Here is a 15,067-nt window from a genome sequence, read left to right on the forward strand (position 1 = left end):
TACAGCATCCCAATAACCCAATAGCTCAACTTTTACTGCTAATATTTGACTAGTCACCAAGTAAAATGTCTTTTTCATAGTTTTTTTTATGTAAAGCAGAATAGGATTAGTGCACAAACACTGTAGTTGAACATCACACACCAACGCATTAGTTACTAAATACTGAAATATTGACTGTGGTGAATTTGAACTTTTTTTCTTCTAAATCTATAGAGCAGCAAGTTTCTGTTAAAGTGAATCTGCTTATATTCTCGCTTGTCATTTGTTAAAACTGATTCCTCAAGACACCAAGTCCGAGTGTCGAAGAGTTACCAAGTCAGACTGTCACGCTGTAGTACTTACTATTTTCTTCTGCTGTGATATATATATATTTTTATTTTTAAACACTTTATGTAGGAATCAGTTGACAGGCTACAGACCCTGTCTATATATAATTTTTCTTATGTAGTGTCCATGCACAAATACCTGTGCCCTGTAAACAATGACACACACATACACACACACAAACAAATGTGTCATTTCAACAGCTATGTAAGTGTTTTATCAGGTTTTAATTTGTTACTATATTAAGTATAACATAAATCTTAGATCTCATAGATCTCAAGTTCTGCTATTTTACAGCCCCCCATGTTTCCCTTGTGCCCCTTACCTTAGAATAATGTTAATCTGTATCATGATCATTTCTCAGACCTTTTATTAACAGGCATGTGTGCAACATTAGAGCTAGGACAAATGTAGTATATTTTTCCTTAAATACATTTGAATACAATTATTTTTGTACTTTAACTCTTCTACTTCTTCTACTTTTACCAGAGTAACATTTTAACTAGGGTATCTCCACTTTCACTTAAGTTCAGGAGATGTGTATTTGCCCACCACCATCAGATAGCAGATGAATTTATTGTGCTAGGCAGCACATCATTTTTCAGATTGAAAACCACCAAATATATTTTGAATATGGTTGTAACTGTATCCATCTTCTTCACATACATACTGCTGGATAGTAACTGCAGATGTGTAATCAGTGGCATGTAGTTTCAAAGAGAGGAGCTTGGTTTATTATTGTTGAGGAGAATTGTGAAATTTTACATTTACACTTATGGCAGACTCTCTTATCCAGAGTGACACCTAAGTAGTTGAGGGTTAAGCTGAAGGGCCCGGCAATGGCAACTTCCTGGGTCATCCTGGGATTTGAACTCACATCCTTCCCATCAGTAGCCCAACCAGAAATGTGGTTTTGTCCTGTTTATCATGTGAGGTTTATCAAAAGGCAGTTATGTTTAAGAAAAAAATCTGATAGGTGCTGCTGAAGCTGTACTGTGTATCAACTGATGTAATGGACTACTTGCTGTCCTTATAGATTATATTATATAAGCAAGAAAATCTAATAAATGAGGTACAGCAGTTCAGTAGAGTACACATCTGTGTAATATTATGTAGCTGGAATTCCTGTCATTTGCACACTGCCTTTAACTTTCAAAAAACAAATCAGTAAATAGCTGGGCATCCATCTGTATGAGCAGTGTAATTATTCATTACATTACTTACAGAAACACTGTCTGTTTGTTTGTTTTTTAATCTTCCCTGTCACAGCTTTGGATATGGGCTCCTTATTAAGAACAGAGGACTTTATTAATCCCCAAGGGGAAATTTGATAATTACCACCTTTCTAATATTTATTCTGCTTTTGAGTTTCTAAGTAAGCAAATAACAACAGTATTTTTATGTAGACAGCAATTTGATATGCCATCTTAAAGAGGATAGTATTATATATTATAAAGATGTTATGTGATATATGTGTGAAAGCACTTTCTGTAACGGACAGGATTTTAGACCAAGAAGTCTAGTCTTTTATAGTAGTCTATCCACTGTAAAATATACAGGTATGGAATTCTCATAAAAATCTTACAGGTAATTCTAAAACTAGTTTTGAAACTAATTTTGGTTAAAGAATAAGTATTTTTAAAGTATCTCTAAAGTTACTTATTTTAAGTATACATACTAAAGTGTCATTATCTGAATGAACTGAATTTACAAAAATTAATTTCAAAAACAACAAAACAAACTAACAAAAGACTGGACCAATTTGTATGTTTTCATGCAGTTATTATTGGAATCACCACAGACATTCAAACCATACAGCACAACACAGTTGATTTTTACAAATAGTAAAAAGACCTATCTTTTTGAAGGAGACAAAAATTAAACTGCCTGCTATACATATTCAAATGTTGTAATCAGTTTCATAAAGATACGTATCTGTTAGGAATATCTGTATGTGTGCAAATCTTTCATAAAAAAATGCTTTTACCTATCTATTGTTATTAAATAAAAAAAAAAGTACATACGTAGAAAGCTACCTAAGTCATATATACCAAATTCATTTAAGAGAAATAATGATTATTGAAATAGAGCAAACAAAGAAGAAATCAGAACATTTCCATGACAATCCATGGTTCTCTGCTCAGTGATCAGCTTCAAAATCACGATCAACTTAATTGAATCAAACAAAACATTTGAATACCTCATAGGGACCACAAAATACCGCATTAATACTGCAATTTACACATCATATCCAGCTTGAGCTGCTGTAATGCCAGTTGCTCATGTTGGCTGTGCTTTCCCTTGTAAACATGCACAGCTCTGGCACTCCCTCCATGCTGGGGTTTTGCACGGGGTGCATGGAGAACCAGGTGAGGTTGAGGAGTCACCGCACGCCTGCCCCTCAGCCCTCGCTAAAAGGTTTACGTTCTTAACATCAATGTGTGTGGGTCCCAGATGGAGCAGGCATGCCCAAGGCCAGCCATCACTGCTTACAGGATGGCGCAGAAGAACTTCTTCTCCCTGAAGGGATTCTCAGAAGCAGGCACAGGTGACAGCAGAGGGTCCTCCTTAGCGTGAGCTTCGCAGTATGACATCAGGTCTGCAGCCGCTTTAGACACCTGCCAGTAGCAAACTTGTTAAATATCGTAGGTGATAAGTTTTCACACATCTGTCTGATTAATACTTTAGATAGCGTGGTTTTCGACACACAGTTTTTTTCCCCCTCACCTTTATACGGTCAATGTTAGCCTCCATCTTGAGCTGTTCCACCAGTTTACGTGCCTGGGCGATGCTGGCAGTGTTGTTGCTAGCCATGAGTCTGCTGGACAGGGAGGCTTAAACACGAACACTACCGCACAAGGACACACAGCAATATTAATTATGTTTGTACACTGATTCATGTGCCACAAAATCACATGGTTGAACATTTCCTTTTAATACCACTGCGTCACTGTGTAAAACTGCCTCTCATGCTGCCTAGCAACACCATGAGATAGGAAGCACGGATTTCACCGCCTTTGTGCTGAATTGTTTTCCTGACACAGGCTAAAAGAAACAAATAATACTAATATGATATGTACTACTAGAAATCACAGGTTTTACTATCTAGTTGTGCTATCTGGCAGTGTTGCTTTTTCTTTGCTTATTTAGAAAAGGTTGCACATGGATTCTACAAGATCCTGGATGTGTTTCGCAACTGTTTACCATGTGCAAATGATCACATTGCACAGTGGCTATAAATTGGACAGCTGCACAGACTTGCTGCAAACAGCCCACATCATGCCAAAGATGTTCAATAGGGTCAAGGTTTGAGGACTGTGAGGCATTAAAAATGTTAATGTGTAAATATGGAATGGAATCAGGTGTCATGTTGGCACATTTACATTTACAATTATATGACTAGCTCACTAATACATATCAGTAGAAAAAATGCTAAACATTGTATATGTGTGTGTGTGTGTGCGTGCCCTGGGATGGATTAGGCATCCTATTTGGGGTCCAAATACCTTGCAACCCAGTGTTATTTGAATTGTATCTGGATCCTCCAGATTGGCATGTGATGTAAGACTTGTTGAACCGAACAATTTGTGTGAAGGTTGCGTATGTACTTGATATTTAATCTTTGTGGATACTGTACCTTAAGACGTTCTTCAGTCTTTTCAGCTCACTCTATGCCTTGAATGTCACTGCTCAAGGTCTAGTCTTGTGTCCCTATGTTCAGATGTTGATCTATAGGAAAGATAAAAAAAAAAAATTTTTTGTGAAAATATCTACAAAAATGTGTGCACACACACATACACACACATACAAACACACATAAACACGGGCTTATCTAAAGAGCAACAACAGACAATCCCCTCACAATCCCCTCAGTAGTGCAGACTACTGGGTTAGCTCTACTGGGTGTCTGCATCACAGACTGATCTCTGCATGATATTTCCCAGTTATTAATGTGATATCGTAGGGTGTGTGTGTGTTTGTGTGTGTGTGTGTGTCTGTGTGTGTCACTGTTGTGTAATATTGCCACATGGATAACAACGACATGCTGTGTCAAAGAGTATGCGAGTGTGCATTTAGGCTTTGTGTTGTTTGTTCCCCTACATGGATATTGATAGCATGCTGTGACACACCTGTCAGGACTGTGAGCTCAAAGGGTGTGTGGTGTATTAGAGTTTTTAATCTCAGTAGGCCCATCTGCAGAAAGGTTAACCACAAAGGCCTACTAATGAGAGAGAGCAGCAGGGGGCGCCAATGTGTCAGCTGTCACTGACCCCAGTCTCACTAATGAGTCCAGCTCAGCCTGCTGGCTTAAATATATCCAGAGAGAGAGAGAGAGAGAGAGAGAGAGAGAGAGAGAGAGAGAGAGAGAGAGAGAGAGAGAGAGAGGAAGTAGCCAAGCAGCCTTTAATAGCACTGAACTATTATTTTCTTTACAATATTGCATCAATTCTTCGATGATTCATCACAAGTGTATGCTCTGTTCTGCTTCTAGTAAAACACATGTTGACACAACTTCAATTCATCAAGGAACATAGATTCACTGTATTATATTATCTTGTACTAATAAAACTCTTTAATAAAGTGAGTCTCCTGTTGTCCATATAATTATTTATGATGTTCTCTTTCTTACCAGATTACATCCAATCACATTTCCTGGACTTATTGCATTAATTCACTGAAGTCACTGTGTCATTTTCTAAGCCACAGTTAACAACATTATTGTTGCAAGCAGGAAGCAGAGCCCCACTGGGAATTCAGCCTAAAACGGTATTTGTACTCCCCAGAATAGCTCAGATCTAAATTGACCAACTGCTGGTGCTGGTCTCATTTTCATCCTGAAGCTGATTACTAAAAAAGAGAAGTAAACCTTGTCAAAACCATTATCCTCTTTTAAACATGACAAGTCAGTAGTTTGGACAATTTTTCATTAGTGCCCATCATTAAGACTTGGGGAAAAAATGTCACACTGAAACCAGTAACCCCTCTTTTGCAATGAACATCAGTTGCTAGGCAACCAAGACGGCAAAGCATCCAGGAGAGGTGAAATGTTCCACTATGAAATCAACACTGAGGCCAGATCCAGGCTAAGCATACAGGAACTCACATTTAAAAAGCTGAGAGAGGATTTTTAGAACCAGCCCAGCCTTGCTAAATCAAAACTAAACCAGCTTATAGAAACTAAAAACATCAGCATACATTGGGGACAGTGAACCTTTGGATCTCAGTTCCTATTTGTCCTCACATCATTCTGTGTGCTGTTTTACCTTATAGGGGTTCAGTCTGTGAACAGCCATGCAGGGAAAAGAGAGAGAGAGAGAGAGAGAGAGCAACTGCATGAATGGGGAAGTGAACTGGTATGTTAACCAAAGAGTTTTGCCAGACTCAACGATGTGCTTACTGTGGTATGTGAGGTGTGAGGTACAGGAAGTGGGAGCATTCCTGTGCAGTGGTTGGTGTATCTCAGTGATCCTAAGGTGTACATATCTTTGCGGTGAATTTATATTCTTTCTGTGTTTCCTTGAGCAAATGATCAGTATCAGAGGATGTGTTAAGGAGGGAAGGGGGAGAGCATTGTTTAATCTGAACTTCTGGAAATGGAACCATATGCCTACTCGTTATTCAGCTCTGTCCCCTACTGATAAACAGGGATGAAGTATTCAACATTATGAAACATAAACTTAAAATTGTCATTTTACAGACTACATTGGATACTCTTTCTCTGGTGTGAATTAATGACTGCTGCTGTTTTTACCATCAAAATCGTCAAATCTGTAAAAAGCTCCCAAACACCCATCCACCCACATGTACACTCACAATCACAATCACCCTCTAATAATAACGTATGCCGGGCTACTTTAATGCAGCTGTAAAGCCTCTTTAAAAGGTGTGAAGCAGCTCACAAAGAGAACTTTCACATGTAGCTGCAGTGAGGATTTGCCAAAATGTAAAAAGAATAGCCATTATGGTGACTAGTCCTATAGTCTCTCTATTGCGATAAGATTTTGTGTTTTTGTGTGCATGTTTGAAGAATTGGCAACATCTCTTCCTCTTTCCATATGTTGCTCTTTTTTTTTTACTCATCTTAAACCTCTGTCTTTCTCTTCCCTATTTCTACTTCAACTGCTGTAGAGAAAGAAAACAACTCATGAGTCTCAAAATTCACTATGAAACAAATGCAAGACTTGTTTTTAAGTATAAATTAATTCAAATCATTGAGCTCTCGTGCCTAAAGGAAGAGACCACTCCAATAATTTTCTATAAAGACATATATATTCTAAACTAAATGTGATATAGCACTTGGTCATTCATTTTGATGAAACAACCTCCTGGCACAGGCAGCTAACTTCTGCAGTATTAAAATATGCAGTTAAAAAGATCACAGCACCCTTCTGGTATAAAACAATGACATCTTTAAGACATGGCATCTTTAAAATCTAAAACCTCAAGCAATTAATGTGGTCTTAATCATTAAGTGTGGTCTTGTTAGTCATTAGAGGATCAGTGAGAGCGCTGTTAAAGAGAATACTTAATTTATTTAAAAAATAATAATAACTACTTAAGAAAATAATTTATCTTTGAAACATTGTTGATTGTTTCTTGTGTTTCTTGTTTAAGTGAATATGCCAAACATTTCTGTATGACAAAATATGAAAATGGAAATAAATATTTAAGTTTTATTTATGTTTTTCAGTTTTTCATTCTGATACTTTTGCAAGTACAATACAACAAAGGAATGTTAAATATTTCGTTGCTGTCTCTCTCAACCTGATAAATGGACCAGTTTCCCTTCCAGAGGAGCTTTGCAGCACCAGGGAATCCCACATTCCACATTCATGAATTGCTTCCATACAGTATTTAATCTTTCCATAAATTCCCTAAATCAATAGATATTTTGAACACATTTTGATAACTAGATCATCCGACTCATCACTATAACTTAATTTTCTACACTCTAGTAAAAAGGGTTCTACTTGGAATCTTTAAGGGTTCCAGTGAAACAACTGAACAAGCTTTAAGGATCAAAAATGTTCTGAGCATGGCTGCTGGAAGCAATCTGCTTATACAAACTTCTGAGGTAAGTCACACACAAGTGCAATCCTTCCACATGAAATAACATATGTAAGGATTAACACACTGGGGTTGTGTTGTTTTAGGAAAATGATCAACAATGCACTGCAATGTGGTGTAATGAGTAACCACCACAACGTTTCCTAGAGGGTTTTATTTCTTTTACACCACAGCAATTTGCCAAAACTGACTGACTGACTGAGTTTTGGATTAAAGGACAAAATTTTATACTTGTTAATCACTTATTTTTTTGGGTGGATGGGGATTCATAAGTTTTGGGAGTAACTGAATTGTAAATACAGGATTCTTCACAGGTCTTACCACTGAAGACACATGTAATTACATATAGATTTCCATGATAGATATACTCATGTATAACCCATATGAATTGGAGATGGATTTGGGTGAATGCATGTTGTAATGACCAAAGTCTGCGGAAAATTTGTGGCAATTTTAGAAAAATTACTAGCTCCACCAAATATTGCAGCATTTGCTTGATTTTGCTTTAATTTCTGTAATTACAAAATTGCAAAATCTTGGATGGACTGACTTACAGAATAGTATAGCTTTGAACAGTTGTTCCTCCTCAGATTCTCACTTACCATGTTAGAAAACATAATGACGTTAGATACTCCTTCCAAAAAATGCTAAACAAGTATCTCTCAGAAAACTTCACCATAGCAACAGTTTATTAACCATTTATATGGAGTCTCCTCTATACATGTCCCAGTGAAATAAATGTTCATATATAAACTACAATAAATAAAAACACATAAACCAGCACTGCCGTACCGTCATAGCCATACTGTTTTTGTTTTTTTGTTTTTAAATTAATAAACACCTGATATATTTGAAAATTCAACAGGGTTGTGATATAGATGCAAAATAAAGCCCTTTCCTCCAGCAACTTATAGTCATGTACACACTCCATTGAACCCAACCCTAGGACACAAGCCTGTTATTTCCTGGGGTGAGTGACTCAGCTGTTAGACTGCCCATTTGTTTCTCATCAACATGGTCTCTGTTAGTGTGCATAGTTCCCTAAAGGTTTGATTATAGCAAACAGTTTCACACACTTCAGTTCATTAACACCGTGCCTATGTGCATGTCTGTGCATCTAAGTTCATTTTCGCCAGGTGATAGACTGAAATGTGTAGCATACATTTCATCCCATCCTTTGGTGAAAATTAACTGAGAATTAATATTAGTAAGGAAAATAATAATAATACATAACAGAAGTCAACTTTCTATATTGAAACTGTAAACTGCACTGCAAACCGAAGACAGGAAGTTCAAGAACTCCACTTCACTGGAAAACTTGCAAACATCTTTTCAGCATTTTTTTGTTCTTCATCTGTCATAATCAGTGAATTGCAAAAAGAAGGTAACAAAAGATAAATGTACAGGAATGTGCATGGGATCATAGTGCACTCAAAACAAGGTTTAAGAGCGACACATTGCATATGTGTGAAACCGTCAAGACCATCAGTGCATATATTAATGAGTTGGAATGGGTTCGAGTGAATACATCATTAAGAAGTGTGGTTATAAGCATGCTGCTCTGATCAAATCGAAGCTAATCAAATCAATTCCCTTTAAGAATAGAATGTGTGAAGTGTAGCACTATGTTGTTTTTGTAATAACATATGAGTAGACTAATATTATATCTTGTTTATATATAACTTTTACTGGTAACAAAAACCAACTAACTGAGAGGAAGTACAACAAATACTGTATATTTCTGTATTTCAATTTTTGCAGCAAATAGATTTTATGTTGATAATTTAGTGGTAGTGTAATAATAATAGAAAAGGACAGAATGACGCAGAGAATGACACTCCATCCACGTCAGCACAGTGCATTAATTTATGACCAACCAACCAACCAGCCAGTTCATTAATTTTAGCCAAAATAACAAGATGCCATTGCAATCTAGTAAATTGCACTTGCATTGGTACAAAAACAGACACCCATGTTCCTTGTCAGCTCCCAGCAGACAGAAGATTAAATATTTCATGTTCAATGCCCCATAAGTAGAGAAAAAGAGATTTTTTAATCATGCTATTCTCCAGACTTATGTCTTCAGTCATACAAGCATTTAAAGTATCTCAGAAAGTACACCAGCATGTGCAGTGTCCTTCTGGAGCTACATCAGTCATAAACCTTTGTGTCAATTATATACTATTATATTCCTGAGCAGCATGTGCAAGAAGCATGATTCCAGGTTGTCCTGCTTGCACATTTCTCATAAACTAACTGCTCAAATGGGCTGTGAACTGTTTATTCTCTGAGCATAAAGCTTTTAAAACATGCAACCCCTCCTGACCTGGTTTCAGCTCTTCACAGCTGCAGATGAAGAGCATACAGCAACAAGTCCCAGCACTATTTCACGCCCAGTCCACCCTTGAGGACTAAGAGATCAATCTGGATGACATTAAAAATGTTCAATACTAAAACAAGCACAGTCTTGTTTAGGCTGATATTTAAATTATGCTTCCATATGTATTTGATTAACATATCATTAGAAAAAACATATGCAACAGAATATTCTTTGAGAAATCTTAGCTATATTGTACCCTAGGATGTATTATGTTCTTATATGATTTTTTCTCCTCGTTTGCGCATGTTGACCACAATCATAATTTGCACATGGCTTACAGTAAAAATGTGATGAGACAAATTGCAGGTCTTTCACCTGAATTAGGGCTTGAAAAGGCTTTAATGATACCAGTTCCAGAGAACACTTTGTTTCCAGGGAAACAGGAGCAAGTGTCTGAGTGTGTGTGTGTGTGTGTGTCAGTGAACGATAGGGAGGGTTTGTGCTTGTGTGTGTGTGTGTGTGTGAGTGTGTGTCAGCGAAAGATAGGGTGGTTTGTGTGTGTGTGTGTGTGTGTTAGTGGAAGATAGGGAGGGTTTGTGTGTGTGTGTGTGTGTGTGTGTGTGTGTGTGTGTGTGTGTGTGTGTGTGTAGCCGAAGGACTGGTATAAACATGGTTTCCTGCAAAATGGACCACATGCCAAGAACTCCCAAGACTCCTGAGAAGTTAATAATATTCCAAACATTCAGACCAATGCATTCTGCACATTCTACAGCAGGATATGTGTAGAATGAAAGACAGACAAACTAGTCCATTTGCCCACACACTAGCTGCGTTTAACAGTGCAATCACAGAATTATTAGTGCTGACATAAGTCAGTATAACAGACGTCATAATTTAGACGTGGTTTTTCCCGGGTGTTAATAATCAGGTACTGATTAGTTTTTTATTATATCAATGAACCACTGCAGCTTTTCTAAAACACATCCTATTAAGATTTTCTCCAGACTTATTCTTGAGAAACATATTTATTCCTGGCAACAGCTCATTAGATCTTTTATCTCGATTGTATCCCTGTTAGTGCTCAGCATTGAAAATGCTGCAAAATGTATTGCTTGTAAACCAATCCACTGTCAAAATGTTGTACAGTATTGACTTCACAGCAGGCTGCATATGACATCATCAAGTCACTATTTAAACTCACCACATGTTTTGGATCTCACTGATATTCACATTGAAAGTTTCTAGGTATGGATGAATCATCAGATGATTCAATTCATTCATACCATTTTAGTCATAATAATGTAGGTAAATGTTTAACCATGCAAAGTTAAGTTAATCTTCCACTACACATTTGCAGATCAAGCCTTGAATTCCTTTTTCTTGTAACTATAGAACTTTCTGATTATTTTCCCTTCAGTTACTGAATAATTCATAGCAGAAACTGCACTATTTGCTTAAAGATTAATAACTAAATAATAAAGTTTCAAGGGGTTCAAGAGGTTAATATACTGCATGTATGTAGTGATCAAAGTGTTATGCTGTCCTAACTCAATTTAATGTGATGATAAACATTCTAAAGTACTTTGTAAAGAGGTTTAAGAGAAGTTACACTATACACCAATTTAAAATCAAAGCATTGTCAGACCCACGTGGCTAATAGTTGTTCACTGTGAGACGGAGCACATTGTGTTGTGTGTGTGCAGACTGATTATCTGAGGCCCAGGGTGGACGAAAGCTGCTAACTCATTCCAATTCTGTGATGACTGGTTTGACATTTGACAAGGCTTAATCATAATCATGTTTTTTCCCTAAGCACTGGCAGAAAAGCCTGGGGGGAAAACATGATAATGTCTTCTGTTTCTCTTTAAGTGGTTGTTTTTGTGTGATGTTAACATATATGCATCTCCAACATCAATGAATAAAGAAAAACTTTTTTAAAAAAAATAGGGCCCAGAAATGACACATACACCCATCTTTCTCTTCTCTATCTCTCTCAATCTCTCTCTCAATCTCTCTCTCAATCACTCACACACACACACATACATACATAAATCTGTCTTTATTGTGCCTTTTTCCTTCATAATTTATTCATTTCGCATATTACTATCTATCTATCTATCTATCTTTCTATCTACAAACATTATATATATATATATGTATATATATAAAATATTAGACATCTGTGCACATATACCGCAACGCCTGAATGTAGCGAGACGCTCACTGTTACATAACATGGCATGTAGCTGTGGTTAACACAGTAGAAACAAAATGGCAAGCAACAGAGGGCCAGATAAAACTCACATACTATTTATTTCAGCCAAACTGTGATCTATGTTGCTTTAGTATATAATGTGTTATAGGGCCCAGTGAATTGAATGATGAGCAGCATTGCTGTATAGTAAATAGCACTGAATCATCAGCCTTCCTTTACACACCCAAATATCTCTAAATAATCATCTTAGAAGGAACCAAAACTATTTGACCGTTATGAGAATTCGCCAGGGACTCCTTGGGGATTCCTTGCAAATAGGCTACTTTTTTCCTCCCTCAGCCATCGTTCTTTCTCCAGTATCTTCTTTATCCCCTCCCCCAATTTTTCATGAATCCCTTTTTCTAACCCATACACAGAGGAAGTACAAACTGATCCAAAAGCCATTTTCTACACATGGCACATTGTGGGAGTGAATTCATGCCATATTTTTTATTTAATGATAAGCCTCCAAGCTCTTCTGGAAGCCTTCTTCTGTCCATGTTATCGATGATGTGTACCGACACACATGCAATAGCTATGGATGAGTGGTGTCTCCACACAACACCGCCCTGATGGAACCTTCTACACACAGGCACACACTCACATACAAAGACACAGCTCACAAACTACATTAATCAAATACACATGTACATTTAACCAAACCCAGACACGTACATTCAGAAAAATCCAAAAACACAGGCAATGCCACATTTTGTCACAGTCGATTTTGTTGGGTTCTGCTGTAACGCCCACCTATCTCACAGACAGATCTCCCTCTCTCTCTTACATGCACAAGTACACATCTGAAGCTTCTTCCTTTTCCACAGTGAGCTGATGTAAAAGTCAGCAGCTTACCTTCTCAGAGAGATTAGGTATCTGTTTATTTCTTCTCAGAGACTCCAATATTACACAGGATGCAGTAGTAGTAGCCAAAGGTTCTCTCACACACTGTCCCTCTTCCTCACACTTTTGCAACACACACACACACGCACAAACACACACGCGCACACAAACTGTCGGCTACACCACTCTGGCTGACAGCCCTTCTCATGCTCCGCCCAACAAGCTAGTGGAATCACTCTGGAAGCCAACTCAAACCCACTTCCCCCTCTCTCTGGGAGCACACACTTGCACATAACCAGATATTGTCCAAAGGAATACAAAGGCTCCTACCTGCTTTCCTCCTACAGATGGTTCATCCTACAGTCACACTGTTGCTTTCATGCCCCTTTATCTTGGTCTGCCAGGCACGTCTTACTTTTGCACCTGAAGCTTTAACTGTAATGCATGTGATGTGGTGCGGTTCTGCCTAGTTCAGTTACTCCCCTACACAACCTCTGTCGTTCACAGCATGCACAGGGCAGCCAGTCCTGTGCTGTGGCTCTGGTACAGTGTTGACAGCAAGAATAGATAAATGTGCCCAATTGCCCCTCCCCCAAAGAGCGTGACTGGGAGAGAGGGAGGGTGATTTATCCTTTTTTCTTAAACTCTAAACTCATTCTCTTTCTCTATGCATCTTTTGCATGTGCAAACTTACACCCTCACATACACAGCTTGTAATAATCCAAATGTCCAAGCCCCTTTAATCTTCAGATTGACAATATTACAGCCAGAGAAGATTAAAAAAATTCCAGGTGGCACCCCACAGACAAAGGCTGCACACACATACACACACACACACACACATACACACACACACACACACAAAAGCTAAACAAGCAAAAGGTTTGGGATTGAATAGAGGTTTGGATGGCTGGATGGAGTAGAATAATAATTATGATTATAAGGAATGATATGGGACACAAAAAGGGATTTAGTCTATCAGAGTAGTTAAGTGCATGTTAAGCCAAACATCTTTAAATGACATTGATGACATGATTTTTTATTTTTTATTTTATTTTATCTATAATATATATATATATATATATATATATATATATATATATATATATATATATATATAATTGGTGGTGGTGTTATCTGATGTCAGTAGCAGCTGCGGTCCTGCACCAATGCCCTGTGGAATTACTACAAGGTCATCAGTGTAGGTACTGTCACCCAGAGCTTCACACATGCCCACTGAACAAAGCCTCCAGTCAGCCATAGACACAACAGCATGCACACATACAGATGCTTAGCTTGTAGGTGTTTTTTTTGCATTGAATAAGGCTTTTATTTACATCCTTCCAATTTTAGACCAGTTTTATTTTTGCTAAGCTTAATCACACACAGATTCAATGAGCCAGTGAACAAAAAAAAACCCACTATGAAAAATTGACACACCAGGATGTCTTTACTCTTCTGGATGTAATAGTAATGTTTTTGGTGTTAATTCATGTGGCCTGATTGACGGTGCTTCATGAAACATAAGTAAATGAGACAGAAAGCAAAGAAATTAGGGTAGAAGAATGAAAAATTAGGTGGGGGAGGGAAAGAGAAGGAGAAAAGCAGGAGGAGGGCAGTATGACGAAGACAGCTGATGAAATGGATTTCCCCTGTAGTCACCATGGCAACAGTAGTGGTAGATGAACGATTTCCTGTACAGCTGGGTAGCTGTAAGCAATAGAATTACAAGAACAACATATTCTCCTTCGGAACAAAATCTAAGCGTACAAGACAGTATTAATATTATCTAATCCAATATTTTATCCCATCACATGTTTAACTACCATTTTTTATATCAACAAATGAAGAATCAGACCCAAACCTAATATTTCCCTATGTTTCTGTTCCACTATCTTTTTAAGACAGATACACAGTAAATAGCACCAATAGCCTCTGAGATCATTACGAAAGATTCAATTTTTAGTGCGGCTTCTTTAATAATTCTATGTTTTTTAAGAATATATCTTCACTCATTTGCCATCTACATTTAGCAGATCTAGATTTTAAATGCCGTTTCTCTGGGCTGCTTAATTTCACTGTCAGTGCAAACATTAAGATATTCGTTTTATTATTTTAAAGGTGAATTCAGATATATGGGACCATTGTTTGGATTTCCATATTGGCTAGAATTAACAACACAAAATACCAAACATGATATGTTTTTTCAGTCAACTTCCTGTGTGATGTTGACCACACCCACTTATATCATGTCACAT

The 15,067-nt window shown here is 37.4% G+C and overlaps 1 protein-coding gene across 2 annotated transcripts; it reads right to left on the reverse strand.

Moving 5' to 3' along the window:
- Positions 1 to 2,084: 2,084 nt before the first annotated feature.
- Positions 2,085 to 13,359, reverse strand: gng2 (guanine nucleotide binding protein (G protein), gamma 2). Of its 2 annotated transcripts, none has more exons than XM_058386719.1 (4): positions 13,140 to 13,359; positions 3,962 to 4,053; positions 3,052 to 3,172; positions 2,085 to 2,942 (listed from the first exon to the last, which is right to left on the reverse strand). In XM_058386719.1, the coding sequence occupies exons 3-4, from the start codon at positions 3,136 to 3,138 to the stop codon at positions 2,814 to 2,816; spliced, it is 216 nt and encodes a 71-aa protein (XP_058242702.1). In that variant the 5' UTR covers positions 3,139 to 3,172; positions 3,962 to 4,053; positions 13,140 to 13,359; the 3' UTR covers positions 2,085 to 2,813. The 2 variants fall into 2 exon arrangements, with proteins under 2 accessions (XP_058242702.1, XP_058242701.1); XM_058386718.1 differs by lacking the exon at positions 13,140 to 13,359 and adding an exon at positions 12,822 to 13,007.
- Positions 13,360 to 15,067: the final 1,708 nt, after the last annotated feature.

This window comes from Hemibagrus wyckioides, linkage group LG03 (genome assembly GCF_019097595.1).
Source record: "Hemibagrus wyckioides isolate EC202008001 linkage group LG03, SWU_Hwy_1.0, whole genome shotgun sequence".
Taxonomy (NCBI): Eukaryota; Metazoa; Chordata; class Actinopteri; order Siluriformes; family Bagridae; genus Hemibagrus; species Hemibagrus wyckioides.